Source organism: Schistocerca cancellata, chromosome 6, assembly GCF_023864275.1.
Source record: "Schistocerca cancellata isolate TAMUIC-IGC-003103 chromosome 6, iqSchCanc2.1, whole genome shotgun sequence".
Taxonomy (NCBI): domain Eukaryota; kingdom Metazoa; phylum Arthropoda; class Insecta; order Orthoptera; family Acrididae; genus Schistocerca; species Schistocerca cancellata.
In genome coordinates, this window is record NC_064631.1 from 349,262,480 (window position 1) to 349,281,922 (window position 19,443).

General features: G+C 38.7%; 1 protein-coding gene across 2 annotated transcripts in view; it reads right to left on the bottom strand.

Moving 5' to 3' along the window:
- Positions 1-19,443, bottom strand: part of LOC126190719 (uncharacterized) — a 93,868-nt gene that overhangs the window by 59,965 nt on the left and 14,460 nt on the right. For both annotated transcript variants that reach the window (XM_049931193.1, XM_049931194.1), the window contains exon 2: positions 9,292-9,477. In XM_049931193.1, coding sequence (XP_049787150.1) covers positions 9,292-9,368 — 77 coding nt within the window. In that variant the 5' untranslated portion in view covers positions 9,369-9,477. The remainder of the gene's footprint in view (positions 1-9,291; positions 9,478-19,443) is intronic.

Genomic DNA, 19,443 nt, shown 5'->3' on the forward strand with positions numbered 1-19,443 from the left:
TCAAAGCAGTCGGAACACCATGTGTCAGCACAGGCGAGCAGTGCAGTGATGACAAAATCGCGCACAGCGCGGAATGCGGGGAGCACGTCTATGTAGCAGCGAAAGGGTTAATGCGGCCGTGGTGGCTTTACTTCATAAACTGCGCGCTCCCCCCCAAACGTAAGCTTGCGAACTATATGCTATACTATGGCGCTGCTTCTCTTGGTGCGTGCGTCGTGTGCAACTGGCAACATAGCAATCTCCCATGTCTGGGCGGGCATGTGCGAGCCGCCAAGATTAAAGAATTCAACTATAGTTGCCCATTTCTATTAAAAGATTCTTGTAAACACTGCTGCAGTCTATGTAAAAATTGTAGAATATGCATTTATACAAGAACAGTTTAAAGCAAAAACAGACATGGACCATCTTAATACTGAGAAGCATTTTCAGTCGTGTGCCGTAGAGATACAACTGAGGAGGAGAGTAAAGAACTAATTGTCATATCAATATACAGATCACCCCTGGTTGATAAAAAAATATTTTGTAAAAAGCTGGAGGAAGTGTTAAGCACTTTATATAATAATGAAGTGACATTATTTTTATCTGCGGATTTTAACATTAACATGTTAATGAAAGTGAAGAAAAGAGACAGTTACTGAGTATACCAAACAGTTTTAAGATGAAACTGCTCTTTGTGGAACTCAGTAGAATAACAAAGTTTTTGTCTTCCCAATAGATAATATCTTCACAAATATGGATAATGAGGTCACTACGGCACTAAATATAAACTTAGGTTTTCAGATCATAACACACTTGTTGTGTATAAATTCTTCTACACTCAAGGTAATAAAATATAAGTGGAAATATAAAAGACACTTCTGCACAGAAAAAGTGAATGTTAACAAAAGAAACCTTGGAAAATGCATTTCCAAAAACAACAACCATTGACTCACACAACACTTTCTCTATCACTTTCACGTCCCTATTTAACGTGTGTTTTCCAAACGAGCTTACAAAAATCAATGTCATCTCAGGGAACAACAGCCAGTGGGTGTCACCTGCTATTGGGGTATCTTATCAAACTCTAAAACATATCTCAGTCAAGTCAGAAAGGACAACAAAGATAAATGCTTCACATACTATGTTAAGATATACTAGAAGATTTATAGGAAGGTGATTAAAGAAGCTAATACAATGGACAATGACAAAGTAAATTTAGAGTTAGCAAACATATCAAAAGCAATATGGAAAGTAGAAAAAAATGCTGTCCCCATTCTCAAAAATAACAGTAGCAATTATGAAAGACAGAGTAATGAATTACCTGAATAAATACAATCTTTGAAGCAAATCAAAGTTTTGTTTCCGAAGTGGCAAAAATACGGAGTCAGCCATAGTAGAATTCACAAAAGTTGTACTTGATACTCTTGATAAAGATGAGTGTGTCACAGGCATATTTTTTGATCTTTCTAAGGCATTTGATGCTGTCGACCACAAGATTCTATTAAATAAATTAGAAGCATTAGGAATAAGAGGGGTAGCTAATGACTGGTTTCGATCATACCTAACAGATAGGGTACAAAGAGTAGAGATAACACACATTTCAAATAGATATAAACATTTAGTAAAACACTTATCAGAACCAAAATACATTAATATAGGGCTTCCGCAAGGTAGCATATCAGGACCAACACTGTTCCTGATATACATCAATGACTTTCCCAGTAGTGTTACTCATGGTGAAAAATTTCTCTTTGCTGATGACAGCAATATTATGGTCACTGAGAAAACGAGGGATCTCCTTGCCTAGAAAGCAAATGAAACTCTCAAGGAACTTTATGATTGGTTAATAAGCAATAAAGTGACATTGAACATAAAGAAAACTAATGCCATGAATTTCAGTTTGAAGAGGAAAAATGGCAATGTTAAATTAAATGTAGACGTCACCTCTATAGACTGTGTAACAAATGCAAAATTTCTAGGAAGGAATATTGATTCTCAGTTGAAGTGGTGTGAACACACAATGGTACTCGCAAACAGAATGTCACCAGCATATTATTCCCTTAGAATCCTATCATCAGTGTGTAACATGCAGTGTCTTTTAGTTACATACACTCAGTTCTTAGCTATGGCATTCTTTTTTGGGGAACAATTGCACAAAATATGAACAAAATTTTCAAACTCCAGAAAAGAGCCATAAGAATAATAACGAAAAACACTAGTTGAGCTCATTGTACATACATGTTCAAAACACTGGATATGGATATTTTAACTGCTGCATGTGAATAAATTTGTCAGTCAGTTGTATACATAAAAAATAACATTGCTATTACTGCACAAACAGCTCTGTCCATGACCATGCAACAAGAGATAGACTCATCTTACATATACCAAGAAAACAAACATAAAACTCAAAACAGCATTTTCTATCAAGGAATAAAAGTGTACAATATATTACTAAAAGAGATTAAAGAAATTGAAAAAATACACTTATTTAAAAAGGCAGCTAAAAAGTACCTGTTATGAAATACATTTTATACATTGAAGGATTACTTAGCTAAAACAGAGTAGGGGTTTGATAAAAAAAGTTATACAAATAAATAATAATAATAATAATAATAATGATGATGATGATGATGATGATGATGATGATCATAAAATATCCAACATTCCACAAAACACCTTCATTTTATATGTGTGTGTGTGTGTGTGTGTGTGTGTGTGTGTGTGTGTGTGTGTGTGTGTGTGTGTGTGTGTGTGTCTCTAGTGAGTGAAGTGTTATGAAACAATGTGTGTGTAGTGTGTGCAGTGACTGATAATGAGATATGAGTGAACAGTGTGGCATAACATTATTTAATAAGTTATTTGTAAAAAAAGTATTTGTATACCATGAGTAAATCTAATGATTGTTTCTAACTAGAAGTCTGTAAATATATGTGTAAACAAATTAGCTTATTTTAAATTATTCTAAATTTGTAAATACTTTGACATGTCCTATATCCTTGTAAAAAGAGATCTACGGATGAATAAAGCTGCTGCTACTACTACTACTACTACTACTACTACTACTACTACTACTACTAAAATGTTAAAAGTCAAGACTACATTGTTTTAAAAGACGATCATGCTGTGTTGCTCCAAAATCTTAGTCTAGCAAATTACATAAATGATTACTTCATAAACACTCCAGTCAACCTGAGTAAAAATGCCTTAAGAATAGTGGAATCTCTGTTCGAAGAGATCAAATCGTCATTTTAATATTGCTATGCTCCAGAAACAAATCAGAAGTTCTAAGAATAATAAAAACAATGAGAAATAAAATGTCTTCAGGAACTGATGAAGTACCTGGTTCAGTCATAACAAAATTTGCTAGTGTCACATCAGCATCACTCTCACTCCTCATAAATATATCATTATTGGAAAGAATGTTTCCTCAAACATTAAAAATTTCAAAAATGAAACTGCACCATAAAAAGAGCAATCCATATGAAGTGGGAAACTATAGACCAAAAGCTTTGTCATCTGTATTTTCAAAAGTAATAGTGACAGTCATGAAACATAGAATTACAAATTTCCTTGAAAAGTTCAATCTCTTGTCTGTAAACAAATATGGTTTTCACAAAAGATTGAGTACAGAATCAGCTATTACCCATTTCATTGAAAATATCAAAATGGGACGAGACAAGCACAACAATACAATGGGAATAAATTTGGGACTTATCAAAGGCATTTGATACTGTCCAACATGATATCTTACTAGACAAATTAGAAGCTGTTGCTATACAAGGAGTTGCAAAAAATGATTTCAGTCCGTAACAGAAGGCAGTCCGTAACAGAAGGCAGGTAGCAGAAATTACTTCAGCCAACTTTAAAAACCAAAGTACTGCTTACACATCTTATTTTCGAACTGTATCAATTGGGGAAACCACAAGGAAGTGTTCTAGGACCTCTCTCATTTCTAATATATGTAAATGACATCAAAATTCCAATCAGTGGTACTCATATAACCCTGTATGCTGATGATACAAACGTTGTTGTACATGATGTAAACCAAGTATTGCCAACATCTGCAGCTAGAGTTTTGGAACATTTACGAAATTGGTTTGAAATGAACAAGGTTACTTTTAACAATAAAATGTAATTGGACAGATAAAAAATTCTACTCACCAAGCAGCAGTGGAACACGCACAGAATTACAGGGAAACAAAGTCACAAAATGATGTGGACCTTAGTATACAAAATAAAGAATTTAAGAGAGTAGCTGTCACAAAATTTTTTTGTGTCCATACAGACAAAAATTTTGAGTGGAAAGCCCACATCTGCTAGCAAGTCAAATTCTGCTTGCCTTGCTCTATGTGTAATTAGAAATGTGCCTAGTAAACAGTGTATCACAACTGTTAACTTTGCTTACATTCACATTGCTATTACCTATGGCCTCACTTTCTGGGATCGTAGTACGAAAAAATCTAAAAACCCTCATCACACTACGAAAACAAGCTGCTAGAATAATTACCAACAGTTCAAGGCTAACAACTTCCAAGCAGCCATTTCAACAGCTAAATATTCTACCTTATCTGTGCCTTTGCGTACAAAAAGTGTAATTAACATAAAAAGTTGCATTGAAATTTTCAAAACCAAGTCAGATCTGCATTCATATAATACAAGGATGTGCAATGATATCCACCTAAAGAGAGTAGACAAGGCTGTTACACAGAAGCAAACAAACATTCAAGGTACAAAGTTGTATAACAGACTTCTAGCAAACATAAAAGAAATAAAAAAAATTGTCTACATTTAAGGGATCAATATTCAGGTTTTTAATGACCAACTGCTGTTACAGTTTAAATGAATGCCTTCAACAACCTAGTAACAAACAATTACTTTCATGTCCTATATGCCATAGTCAATGTCAATAGTATTTTCAGTCTATTTTTTGCTATGATCCAAATTAGTATATTGAACAGAAGTTTACAACTATTATGTGTTTTTTTAATCTGAGGTAATTATTCCATGAAAAATATCTTTTACCTAGTTAATCAAAGTTGTATGTGTAATTTTAATGTGAGATTGTTTAGGAGACTGTGCACCCTTGTACTTGTAGTATTCTGTACATCCTTATATGTCTATGTTTGTGCATTACACACATTTATTAATTTTATATACTTTTATGTACTATGTACTTCCTGATGAAATCCACGCAGTGTCAGTTGTCTCTAGATGATTACCGTAAACTACATCATCTACTACTACTACTACTACTACTACTACTATGACCACCACCACCACCACCACCACTACTGCTATTATTACTACAATAAGATGTCTGCCTACAGATATTTTCCTATTTTTGGGATTTTCGCACCAACTGTAGTACTGTGTTTTGTATTTTGTTGTAATACATTCCTTTTGTGCCTGTGTGTTCTACGAGTTTTACATGTACATAGCATTTAGTGCCTGTCTGTGGGTAATCAAAATATATTCGTCTGTGTGATCTTACAAGATCTGTGTATGTTTTGTCAAAGTCAAATGATTCTGACCTGTGCGGCGGAGCTGGGGCATGAGGTTGAACAATGGCTCTACTGATGTAGGAAAATTCTCTGTCCTTAGGATAAGTCTGTCTGTCTGCTCACTTACTGGAAACACATAGAATCACCCTTTGAGTGGTGCAATCTAAGTCACATCTGCTGTGCTGAACGCAATATATTTTTTCTCTAGTCTACTTAAAAGTAAGTTAAATTCTAAATTAGCTGGCTTCTTGTTGGTGCTGGTTTCTGTTGTGGTTTCTGCAGTGGTGCTATATGATTGTTGTTAGGTGTTGGCTGCTGATTGAGAGACATTTTATGTTCTTTTTGGGATGCCTTACAGTCAGACTGCATTTTTCACACACTTCTTCAATGTTTTTTGCTTTCAAACGTCTCTCACTGATGTTTGTTGTGCTTGCTGCTGTGGTGTTAGTGATGGTGCTGATTTGTGTTCAACTGACTGTCCCTCCCTCAAATTTGTAGTCATCTAATTTGTCTACTTTTATAAGCCTGGGTTCAGCAGTTATGGGTTTTGTATTGGTTTGAGTCTAATTGTTTCACGACTGCTAAATCAGGCTCTGTGTATTTGTTTATTCCTTCCTTCTTTTGTCAAATTTTTCTTGTGTATTGACCTGCGGCAAGACTAGTTCTCGCCTGTTTCTTAGCGTAACTTGTGTGCAGTAACTATTACTCACTTGTAACAGGCTACTTCTCATTTAATGTATTCTTCTGGGATAATACATGCAACATTTTACCAGATCTGTCTGTTTTTCCTTGGTCTGTGGCTTCTCCCTGTTGTCTCATTTCATTATCAATTTGAATACTGAAAGCCCAGCTAGATGTGATGGAGCCTAATGCCGGCCACAGTCAGGACAACAGCATAACTGCATTTGAAATTTAATGACAACAGCTCATTAGGGGAATGAGGCAAACTGACATCCAGTTTAATCATTGGTACGATGTCTTCAATTAATATCATCATCTCATTCCATCTCAAGAAATGCCAGACTCTTATGTACTGCAACCATCATAGTTGTGTGGAAAGAGTCACCTGATGGGACCAGAAGATATAGATTCTGTTGTTCCTTAGTCACCTTAACAGCAAACTACAAGAGAAGCACATCCGATCTCAAACATTACAGAAACTATTGGTAATTTGGGACAGTGCAGTAGTAGTGAAATAAAGCTGAAGTGATGCCAGTCTGCATTGTTTCAAATTTAAGATGACAGCTGTTGCCCCACCACCTATCCCTGGGGTGTAGATATGGCATTTGCATTCTTGATGTCACCACCCCTATTCCTCCCCCCCACCCCCACTTTCCCTCACTTACCCAACTTCGCCACCTCCCCCCCACTCCCAAAAAAAAAAAAAAAAAAAAAAAAATTGGGAATTGGCGAGAAAAAGTTTCAGTCAGTGCTGAGCTGCTGGAGAGGAAGAACATAATATATATTATTTATTTATTTATTTATTATTTATTTTGGCAGGAAATTTGTTTTTGGTGGTGTTATACTGCTGCTGGATTTTCATACAGCTGCCTCCCGACTCCACCACTCCCTGCCACCGCGTTCGGCTGCCCCTGTTCTCACTTTTACCAATTGTGCATGTGTGTTTGCCTTGAAGTTCGAAGATCGACTGCTCGAGTCCACAATACTAGCACAAAAAGGTTGGAGCGGAAGGTACTATCTTTATTTTTGGCAGGGAATGTGATCAATTGATAAGATGTTGGTGTTGGACAGAGAGGAGCTTAATAAGTGTATTACCAGTAAGCATACAGCTGAGGACTGTATCCATAGTCTTCTATACCTGGAGCAGGAGGAGGTGATAATGGACAAGCATAGGGGGAATACTTTTCAGCAAATAGCATTGACACAGTGGGAGACTGAAGGTGCATTTCACAAGTCATAGAGACTGTTGTCTGTGCAGGAGATGTTTGTGTTTTTTGAAATGGCTGCTCAACCCACACTTCAGGAGATAACTTCGCATCCCTTTTACTAACTGTGTGTGTCTCTCTGTTTGACTTGGGAGTTTGCTGCAGATGCCTCCCACTGCATTATTGTATGCACTACTCAATGAACACTCTGCAACTCTAGTGCTCAAAATTCAAATAAATGATGGTCTCTTCATTTCTCAGCAGCTTTGTCCTATTCATTGCCCCCCCCCCCCCCCACCCCGAGAAGTCACCTTGGTACGGCTGCTGAGGAACTTGTACACAGACGCATGGTAAGAAGGGATAGGACAGCAAACTATCACTAAAGTCTAGGAAGGCCAATATACGCAACCAGAATTGTTGGAAAATGCTCCATTGCTCTAATTATACACCAAAATTGTCATGAACAGAAACCACCACTTTTAACGAAGGGTCATAATGAGACACATACTGACCTGGAAACTGAGAAAAATCATTATTAACACAACTACCTCAAAAAAAATGACCCCGAAAGACCTCGCCATGAGAGAGTGGCAGCAGTGGCATGTGTGTTCACCTTGATGTGCATTCACTTCAATGTGCAGATACAGACTAACCAGATTGGTTCTAATCTTACACCCCCCCCCCCTCCTACCTCCACCCCAATCTCCCTCCCTATCCTACCCCCCACCCCCCCACCCCCGTTAGGATACAGGTTTTTAAGGCCAGTTCTAACCTGTTGCTGATGGTACACGAAGAGATCCACCTAATGGCAGTGATAAACTGTTTCCACACAGTCACAGATGGATAAAAGACTCCAGAACAGTACACTTCCTGTAAGCAGTTAAATGTTTCTCTTGGAAAGACTGGCACCCTGGAACAAAAGCAAAGTGCCTGACTATCTGTCATACATGAAGAACTGAATGGTAAACAGCAGTGTGCTTTCAAACATTCTGGATGTGCTGACACTATCTGAAAGTGGTCCTCAGGTAAGTAAAATCAGGCTCATGTATGAAAAATATTGTAATAATACGTCCCGTGTCAATGATATGCACAGAGATCTTTATAGTAGTCATATCATCGTTTGGAGATCTGCCCACTCTGTCTTCTGTACCGATGCCTTAACCTGTCTGCAAATTCTGTGAACCTAGTAACCTTACTCAAAACTTCATGGTTCATAATATATGTCTTAGCCTCACCCAACAAGCACAATTTGGCCATCTGCAATGATATCTACTCAGACCAGTTGCATAAGCTAGCTGCGATAACACATTCTGTATAAAAATAGTTACATCCTCTGATGTTTTGCCAGAAAAAGTGGAAATAAGGCCAGCGGCTGCAGGATCTATGGATGGTAATTGAAGTGGTAATATAGCTTTAGACATATCAGACCGCAACTGTATCAAATCCACCATTAAAATATGCAATTCTTGAGCCACCTGCTGATTCTGCAACTGAAATAACTTAATGTGCACCATTAGAGCGGAAATTGTATCTGTGGTAGAAGCTGCTCGCATTTGCACTATATTTGTGCAATTTACTTCTCACATGACCACACAAAACATATAAAATATTACTTATTGCTCTGTCTTATTGCCAACCAAGGACTCTTATTACAGTCCTCTTTCGCATCACCATAATTCACGCATGTGGAACACACAACAGGAACATATCTATCACAAGGCACACTATAGCCAGACAAGTTACACATTTTACACACTATTGGTACTAAGTGCACTTCCCTACAATTCCCCTTAAACTCAGACAAATTAGCCAAATCATTCTGGTTCACCAAAGTTACATTAAAATGACTGCATCCTAAGCCAGACAGGATCACAACCAAAAAAAAATATTTGTGTGAGGAAGAAAGTTGTTCAGGAACTCACCTCACAACTGCTACTACTGCTGCTTGACTCTGGTACGATACACTCGTACAGGCTCCCGACGCCGGTGTGGTAGGCATCAGAAGAAACGCTTCTGACACCACTTCTGCAGGTGGCGACTATTGGGAGGTGTGGCAGGTGGATGGTGTATCAGGAGGCACTCTCCCAGGTCGCCATTTGCCAGTTCCTCTGGAAAAAGGAGGTGGTTGTAACCTGTGTACGCCGATGGGCACAGTAAAAGAAGAGTGACTTTAACCATTTATTTCCGCAAATGCATATCTCCTTTAGCGGTGCTACCGCGCATCTCTATGAAATTCTGTGGCCAGCTGCCTGATACAGGGTTGGTATATACCAATATGGACACAAAACGAAACATGCACTGTATTCCCATTCCAATGCCGTAGCCATCGTTCCACAAAAATTAGCTCCCAACCAGAGCAGCACAACTCCAGTAAATTACAGCAGCATATCTGGCATTCAGATCAGATGAATTTGATGGTTAAGGAGTGCATCTCAAATGACAGTCAATTACATGGGTAATGATCAGTTTGCATGTGTGTGTTTTTTGGTGGAGATCTAAAAGCAGTGAAAAGTGTCAAAGAGTGCTTTACCAACTTCAACTGGATTGAGCACACTCACTTACTGTACCAGTCTGACTCTATTCATTACAGCAGCATGGTGCTGCACTCCTAAGTGAAATAGGAAGAGGATACAATCATTTTCTTTTGTCTGCAATGATCTTATTCAGACTGAGGATGATGTCATAGCTGAGTGAAGTTCCAACAACTCGATCATATACCTATGTTAAATTCCTCTGTCTCTGCAGTTGATATTGTATCTCATTCCCATATCAAAATATCCCCCTCTACATATATCACCTCCTCATCTGAGGGTGCCGTGGAGAAAAGAAAGTAGGAGATTCACGATCACAGTCTTTTAAACTACATTTGTTTCAATCACAGTCTTTCAAACTACACTTGTTTCAATCACAGTCTTTCAAACTACACTTGTTTCAATCACAGCCTTTCAAACTACACTTGTTTCAATCACAGCCTTTCAAACTACATTTGTTTGTATGAAAGTATGTACGTGTGTATGTAGATGAATAAACAAACCAGCAGGCAAGGGGGACAGGGGGGAGGGGGGGGGGGAATGTTGACAAGAGACAGAGTCATGGACAGCTGGTTGGTGGAGGTAGGGTTGTAGTTCAAATACATCACTGTTGGACAGTCCACCCTGGAATCACACTACTAGCTGCGGGTAGAGGTGTCTGGACTGCTCGAAACATCCTGCATGGTTAAATTATGTCTTTTATCTTTATTATATCACTAAGATCCCTTTTTAATTAAAAAGCAACTAGATTGACATTGCGGATTACAAGTCTTGTATTCATTAACAGTGACTCACGTAAGAAGATATTCCTTTGAATCCCTTCTAGACAATGTATTGCCCACCTGAACCATCAATGTTCTGCCCCCTAGTAGTTCTCTGACATAATTACAGGAAGAGGCTTTAAAAGCAGGATTTGAAGAATGGACTCTTATTTATATGACATAGATGTTGAATTCAATGAAATGAAAAGCATGTGGTTGGGTTACTACCTTGTGGAACTACAATCTGCAGTGTTTACTTTATTTAACTCATAAGTGAGAGCTACTTGTAATTGAGAAGCACTCCATAACCATTTGATTCACTCAGTCAAAATGCTGGTAATTCACAGAAGCAGCGAGAATGGTGTTGATCAACAGCGGAAATTGTTTAATTCACCAGTGATGTAGTCAGCTTAGTTACATACTTTTTTCATGTAGGAATCTCACTGTAGTGTTTCTAGGGTGAATTCCTTTTAGTAGATATTTCACTGCTGTTGAAAATACATATATGGTTTAAGTTCTTACAACTTGCAGAAACAGCTTGTTTTGTGTGACACCCCCCCCCCCATGCCCCAAACACACACACACACACACACACACACACACACACACACACACACACACACAGAGAGAGAGAGAGAGAGAGAGAGAGAGAGAGAGAGAAAACCCTTTGGATAGGTCATCATTTTACAAATTCAGTAAGATGGATGACTTTCTTATGACCCTACCCGATGTAGCACCATGCTTTCTGGCAGCATGGTCCTGCACTGTCCACTGAGTGGTTAACATGTAATTAATGTGATCACAGTCAACGTGCAGTGTGGCGTAGGTCACAAATATTGGAAGATGTAGTTTTTTAACAAATCATGGGAAGCAATATCATACCTTGATATTATAAAATCGACACAGTGATACTCACATCTATTTTTTTTGTTTCATCTTCCTGTAGAATCAAGGCTGGTGTGCACACTCAGTGTAACGTAGACATTGCTATCATGTTTTTTTGTAATACTTGCTCGCTTCAGAGAATTATGCCCCTCTCCTCCTAAGACACACTGGTGCCACTCACAAGAAAAATACGTCTTCCCATTGTGGAATGTTTGCTCAATGTTGGATACCATGTTATTGTTTGGTCTTGCCAACATTACGTTATTGACAGTCTTCTACTCACCATAGTGTGTGGAACTTGTTAGCTGAAAGTATTTTTAGGAAATGGTGGATGCTGTTAATTGCATATTTTGTAGCATATTCATCACCAGATCCAATGTCCTCGGTGGATTCAATGTCATCAGTTCAATGTAGCAGGCATACAACAAGAATGAGTTTATACTCATTTAGCTGCTGATTTCATTGATTTTAGTAGTATATCCTCTATTTGCAGTGTTGTCACCACAACATTAGATTCAAAAGTGTAAGACTATATCTTTTACATGATGTGAGGAAAGGTCTGTCAGTACAGTATTCATTGTAGCAAGTATAAGTTCATACCATGAGAATAAGTTTACACTTATTATCTGGTGATGTCATTGTTTTTAGTAGTATATCCATTTATTGCAAAGTATTCATTTTAAAAGCATGAGACTACATGCTTTACATGATGTGAGGTGAGGTTTGTTGGTACAATATTCATTGTTGCAGGCTTAATAATTACACATGGAGAATACACAATGGTAATACTTCATGCAGCAAATGAGTGTTCGTGTTTATTCAGTCAGTTGTGTGTGCACATTCTTTTCAGAGCTGCTTTCAACCATCCACATATGTACCTAGAGTGTTGTCAACAACCATTTTACTTAGGTGGATGTTCTTCAAGACGACATTCTCTGAGACGAGCAAAATGTTTCTTTCTTCCATGGTAGACAAGAACATGCAGAAACACACAAAACTGTTATTCAGTAAAGGGAAAGGGGGGGGGGGGGGGACAGATCAGCACACGACCACGACTACAATAAATATCTATATGTATCTGAATTAGGACATATTATTTCAATGTTTTTCCTACATGAGCCAGATTTTACTTAGCTGAGAACCACTTTCAGACAGTGTTAGCAGATTGAGAATGTTTGAAAGCAGGCCGCTGTTGACCATTCTCTTGAGCCACTCTCTCGTGGTGAGATCTTTTGGGGCCTTTTTTTTTTAGGTAGTTGTGTTATTACAATGACTTTTCTCAGTTTCCAGTGAGTATGTTGCATTATGACCATTTGTTTACGATGTTGATTTCTGTTCATGACTATTTCGGTGTATAATTAGAGCAGTGAAGCATTTTCCATCAATTGTGGAAGTGTGTATTGGCCTTCCTACACTTTAGTGATAGTTTGTTTGTCCTATCCCTTCTTACCATGTATCCGTGTACAAGTTCCTAAGCAGCTGCACCAAGGTGACTTCTCGACGGCAGAGAATGGGACAAAGTTGCTGAGAAACAGAGACCATCATTTATTTGAATTTCGAACACTAGGGCTACAGAGTGTTTGTTGAGTAGGGCATACAACATTACAGTGGGAGGCATCTGCAGCAAAATCCAAGTCAAACAGCAAGATACATACAGTCAGTCAAAAGGGATGGCTGGGAGGAATCACGGAAATGTGAAGTTGTCTCCTGAAGTGTGGATTGAGCAGCCATTTCAAAAACCATGAACATCTCCAGCATCTCTATGAATTGTGAAATGCACCTTCAGTCTCCCACTGCATCAATGCCATTTGCTGGAAAGTATTTCCCCTATGCTCGTCCATTATTACCTCCTCCTGTTCCGGGTGTAGGAGACTACGGATGCAGTCCTCAGCTATATGTTTACAGATAATACACTCATTAAACTTCTCTCTGTCCAACACCAATGTCTCACCAACTGAAAAAATTTCCTGACAAAAATAAAGACAGTGCATCCCTCTCCAAACTTTTCTGCCAATTCACAATCTGGGGCAAAGGGTGACTGTAGGATAGTTTCGAGCACCCTCTGGTGGCAGTATTGTGGACTAGAGCAGTCAGTCTTTGAACTTCAAGATGAACATACATACATGCGGTCAGGAAAATTGTGACTGGAAGGCAGCAAAAAGTGGGGGTGACAGTGGTTGGAGGCAGCTGTAGGACAATTCTGCAGCAGTGTAATGCCATTAAGAACACATTTCTTGCTAAAGTAAATAAATAAATAAATAAATAGGTAAATGGATAAATAGAGACTGTACCTTAAGTTCTTCCTCTTCAGCAGCTCAGCATGGACTGACCCTTTTCCGCCGGCCGGAATGGCCGAGCGGTTCTAGGCACTACAGTCTGGAACCGCGCAACCGCTACGGTCGCAGGTTCGAATCCTGCCTTCGGCATGGATGTGTGTGATGTCCTTAGGTTAGTTAGGTTTATGTGGTTCTGAGTTCTAGGGGACTGATGACCTCAGAAGTTAAGTCCCATAGTGCTCAGAGCCATTTGAACTGACCCTTTTTCCTACCAGTTCACAAGTGGGGGAGAGAAGGTGAAGTGAGTTATGGGAAAGGGAAAGTGAGGTAGATGAGGGGAAGTAGGGAGGGGGAAGATGTGAGGGCAGTGATGTCAATAATGCAACGTTGCCACATCTACACCTCAGGGAGAGGTGGTGGGGCGACAGCTGCTGTCATGGTTAATTTGACAACAATGCGGACTGGCGGCATTTCAACTTCATTCCACTACTTGCAGTTGTCTCTCTACCTTAGATCTGAAGTGTGAATACCATAGGATACATGTATACCTGGAGGACCATCCCAAAACTGCATTCTCAGTTCTCTGAGGCTGTTTTCAATATTACAGGATGCCAGTTAGCTTGAAAAATTATCTGGCAATGTTTCAGTATTTGCTGGATGGAATTCTTAGGGATTTGAAGCCTTGCCAGTGCATAGGGTACCTGGATGACAAATCATTTTTGCAAAGGGTGTGGCACAGTGCATACAATGTTTGCAAAAGGTTTGTAAAAGATTATGAGCAGTGAAATCAACATTAAGCACAGAGAAATGTGGTATTACATTAGAAGTATTTATGTATCTGGGGAATGTTATTAGCAGTCAAGTGGTTAAGTTGGATCTGAGTTTGATGTAAGCAGTACAGAATTTTTTAGTTCCTAGTAATACCAAGGATTTACAGTCTTACCTGGGGTTAGGGTATTATTATAGAAAAGTCATAAAAGAGTTTGCAGGAAAAGTGAGACCACTCCCACAACTTAAAAAAGTGGGTAAAGTTCAAATGGACAAGGGAATCGCAAGACCTGTTTGAGGAGAAAAAGAGAAAGAGTTTATCTAGGCAATGGATGCTTCTAATCAGATGGGGGCAGTTTCTAACTCAAATAGTGAATAGAGAGGAGCATCTGGTAGCATATGCTTCTAGGCAGTTGTATGGAGAGAGATTTAAAGTGGTAATGTATCATTCAGCCCTTAACTGGTTGTTTGGGCCTAAGACCCTTCTATTATGCTAAGTAAATGGACATTGTAGTTACGTGAATCTCAGTACAAAGTTGTGCACATGCCTGGTAACGGACACATAAATGTGGATAGTTTAAGGTGTAAATAACAGTGAAAAAGACACTGGCCCATGACCTTGCACATTGGTAAGCAGCGAAACAGGCCAGCTTGAAATGTCAACATTATGAGTCACAGCCACAATTCACTGTGTGGGACATGTTACTGTGTAAGACAACATGATTGGTACTGCCAGTCATGATGCCTGCAAAGGTAAAAGAGGAAGTGCTGAAAGAAGTTCATGACCATGTATTGTCAGGACATGGGAGTCGTAGAACAATTAATATAAGAGTGGTGGAGTGCTACTCTTGGTGGAAGTCTAGGAAAGAGAATGTGGACTGGGTTGTAAGAGGTTGTGCGAAGTGTGCTCAATGAGCAGATATGAGCCATAAGTTAATACCTTGGAAGTTACCAGAAGAAAAAGAGCCTTTCAGAATGATTGGGTTGGATGTCTTCAGCCCATTCAACAAGACTCCAGCCAAGAATCGATTTGAGTTAACCATTACTGATCCTTTTATGTGGAAATTATTGCAATCCCTAACCAACTGACAGTAATTGTGACAAAAGCATTGGTCAGCAGCTGTGTGCTCAAATTTCTGTGTCAGAAACTGTGATCACTTATCAAGGGACATTTTTTTATGTCCAATTTGTTAAAGCAGCTGTGTAATTTGCTAAAGGTTACGAAGTTGAGGATGAGTCCATTGCCCCCTCAGGCTAACGTTAGGACAGAGAGGGTACATCGTACATTGGTAAAGATGATGTGCCACTATGAGGGCATATACCATAATGATTGGGACATATATTTATCCTCCATTATGAGTAGATATAAATCAAAAGTTCATTGTCTGGGACAGTACTTTACAGGGGTGCATACTGTCACTGTTAGACAAAATAGGGCTGAGAAATGGCAACAACGAAGAGTCTGTTAAGGCTTTTGCTGAAAACGTTAAGGAAATTTGGAAATGTGCACAGAGAGCAAACACCAGAGCTTTAGAACACCAAGAATAGCTGGGGCATTATGTGGGCAGGTTGCCACAGTATAGAATCTGTCAGTGGGCAATGTTATCGCACCCATACATTCTGCAGGGTAAGAATCGAGAAATTTGTAACTCATTGCCAAGGACTACACTAGGAAGTCGAACCAACTTCACCAGTAAACGTCAAGCTTCAATTACCAACTCATTCAGCTATTGCTCATGTGGAGCATCTGAAGCTGTTTCAAAGTGCTCCAGATATGTCGGCACAGGATAGGAGTATGGGTTGTAGGAAGGAAAGGAAGTGTGGAAATCTTACACGACCTGTATAGTAGGTTCCATACGGGTTGAAGCCAAGGAAGTGAGATAGGATAGTATACATTTGGATAAGTGTGTACATGTTCATTGGAAATATAAGTGATTATTATACCAGCACAAAATGAGACTAGGGAGAAGTACTTTTGTCTTTTATTTTGATTTGTGTGGAACTTAGGTATTTTAGGATTGAGTTTTCTTTTGTATGTCTAGGTAACAGCAGACTTTTGCAATTTAGCAATGTTTCACCTCTTCACCAGGATGGGAGAGGGGTTGCTGTGGGTACTACCATTGGGAACCAGAGTCGTTTTTGCAAGGCAAGAGGATATAATACTCACAAGTTATTGTTGGGCATTAACTTTGATTCTCTGAGAACTTGTGAAATGCATAATGAGATAAGACATTTGGAAAATGTGTTTATGGAGTTACAGATGGAGATGGAAGGGAAAGATGTACTAAAAGAAATTAGGAGAGAGTTTGGTAAATTGCATTAGCCGTACTAGCAATTGCGATTGCAGATGAAGCAGAGAGTGGTATCAGTGCCATGCATGGTACGGTGTCATAAGTGGGATTGGTTCAACACAGGGGAAGATTATTAAAAACGGTTTTTAAGACTGTAGATGTTGGGGACATCAGGGAGCTGAATAGTACAATGGAAAGAGTGAATGTTACAAAAAACATAAATAAAGCCACTGTGGAATGGCACAACACATGGGTATTGCAAAGGCTAATGTCGAAGGTAATGCACCTGGTAAAGGCAGCAGAAAATATGGTGAACTAGGACCTGGAAGTTTTACACACTTGAATGGATACTTTGGATAGGAGCATGGCAGTAGCAAGATTGTTTCAATCTTTGGTCAATAGTTTGTAAGACACTTGGGTAGTAGTAGAGGAATTGCAAGAAGCAGTTTGCTGTGTGCAGGCAGCTGAACCCCGATCTGTTGCTGCTAGGCCAGGTTGGCAGGCCTACAGAAACTGCAGAAGGAATTGCTGCCAGAATTAGAACTGGTAGTTGAACCATGCAAGACAAATTACCATTGTATTACCACATGGCAGTGGTCACGATTGGAACTGATTATATTACTGGTATTTAAAAAAAAATAATGTAATATTATATTATCACTTTTGCTGGTGGCAAGCTTCTGGTGCATAGAAAATTTTTACTTTTGGATAATGAAATTATACATTCTGCCAACCAGCATCGGATTCCCATCCGACCGACTAAAACTTTGACCGACGGCATTGTTTAGAGGCCAGTGACCGATCTAAAAATTACGCATTTTGCGTGATTACATTGCCCAGATACTGATAGAAAAGACTGCTAAAAGAGGTTTCAGGGACGCCGAAATAAAAGTTTGATAAAGTAATAGCCGATTCAATGCTGGTAGTGTTTGGCTGTGGCCACCGAACAATTCGTCGGCAACTCTCCTATACTGCAGTCTGAAAAAGTTCTAAAATGCAGCATAATAATTTGATATGTGGAATTAATGACAAAGGAAAGTAGATTCTTAATTAAAACATGGCTTTTGTAATTAAATTAGCATAATTATTTGCCCAAAAGTTACAGATACGAGAGTGAAACTTACATTTTGTGAAACAGCCATTTAATTATTGTCTTCCCTGTGTATTGTTCTTGCGATCCAGGTCTGTCTTTAGGGAACTTTATTTATCACTAGTTTATAGTTGGCTTCACTAGCTACAGATCATGGCGTATTTTCAAACTGAGTGAGTCGAGTTCTTGACTGCCGACTTGACAAACAGTACTCGTTTATGCTTTATAGTGTTCACCACAGGCATTTCAAGAATGTCTCTCCAGAGTCACTGCTTAGAATTGTTAAACAAAAAAAAAATTCATTCAGCACATAACTGCAAAGTTTGTGTGTGGTGACAATTAGGGATGCTTTCACATGGTGTTTTATTATTATTATTATTATTATTATTATTATTATTGATGAAGTCAAATTTTTACTTGTCCATTACCTCACCAATGCAATAATATCTTTTATAAGTTCACTACGCATCGAAGCCAAGTCATGTGCACCGGACTTCTCACAGTGTTGGCTGGGGTGCAGTCCACAACATTGAGTTTGACATATGAAGTGTTCACTTTATGTAACACTTATTTACTTCATACATTTTGGATTCCCAACGTCACTTGCTTGAGTGTCCTATTGCGACCCTTGTCCACCAGTTCACGTTGCAATCTTCATTTATTAAAACATTCACAAATAAAGGAGCCCCTTTCTTCTTATCCATACCAGTCTGTACGTTCCCTCGATAGCTTCTTGTACAAATTAACTGACATAGTTTTTACATTTGTCTTTCCTACAAGTGGCGTAGTTTACATGAATAATGTGTCACTCGTGTGGTTTTTTTATGTTAGCCATGTTTGTTACAATGCATTGCTCGTGGTCTGATGTTCACAAAAGTCTTTACTTCCCTCGTTTTATATTTCATAGATTGAGAACCATTACCTAGGTTACCGTCTTGTTACCATGTACCTATAAAATAATCCCATTCTAGATACGGATCAGCAATGAGCAAACCACAAACAAAATCCAAACAACACAGACCGCGATCACGAAATTAATACATGCCTCCGAAATCGCTTGTGGCAAAAATCTAAATTCCTGCTCCGCATATACTCATATAACTCATGGATTCACATAATTTAACATATAATGAATCATGCTGATGAAATTGTGCTAGTATGCAGTTGCATAGCAATTACCCAACTCAAAATATAATTCATGTCAACTCACATGAAATAGATAAGTAAGAAATTAGTATATACATAAATATTCACGTACAAAATAAAATATCAGTCCAATAGCATTAATGCCTACTGCAATTACAAACTACGCAAAATGCAGAAAATCCAAAGTTGACCACGAATTAAATGAGCTACGCGTTGCAGACTACAAATGCAGAGGCAACTGTTAACATATTGATAACCATAACTTTTTTCCGTGTTGCTGCTTGGAGTCTACTTTAATTCCATTACATCAGCTAATTTCATTTATG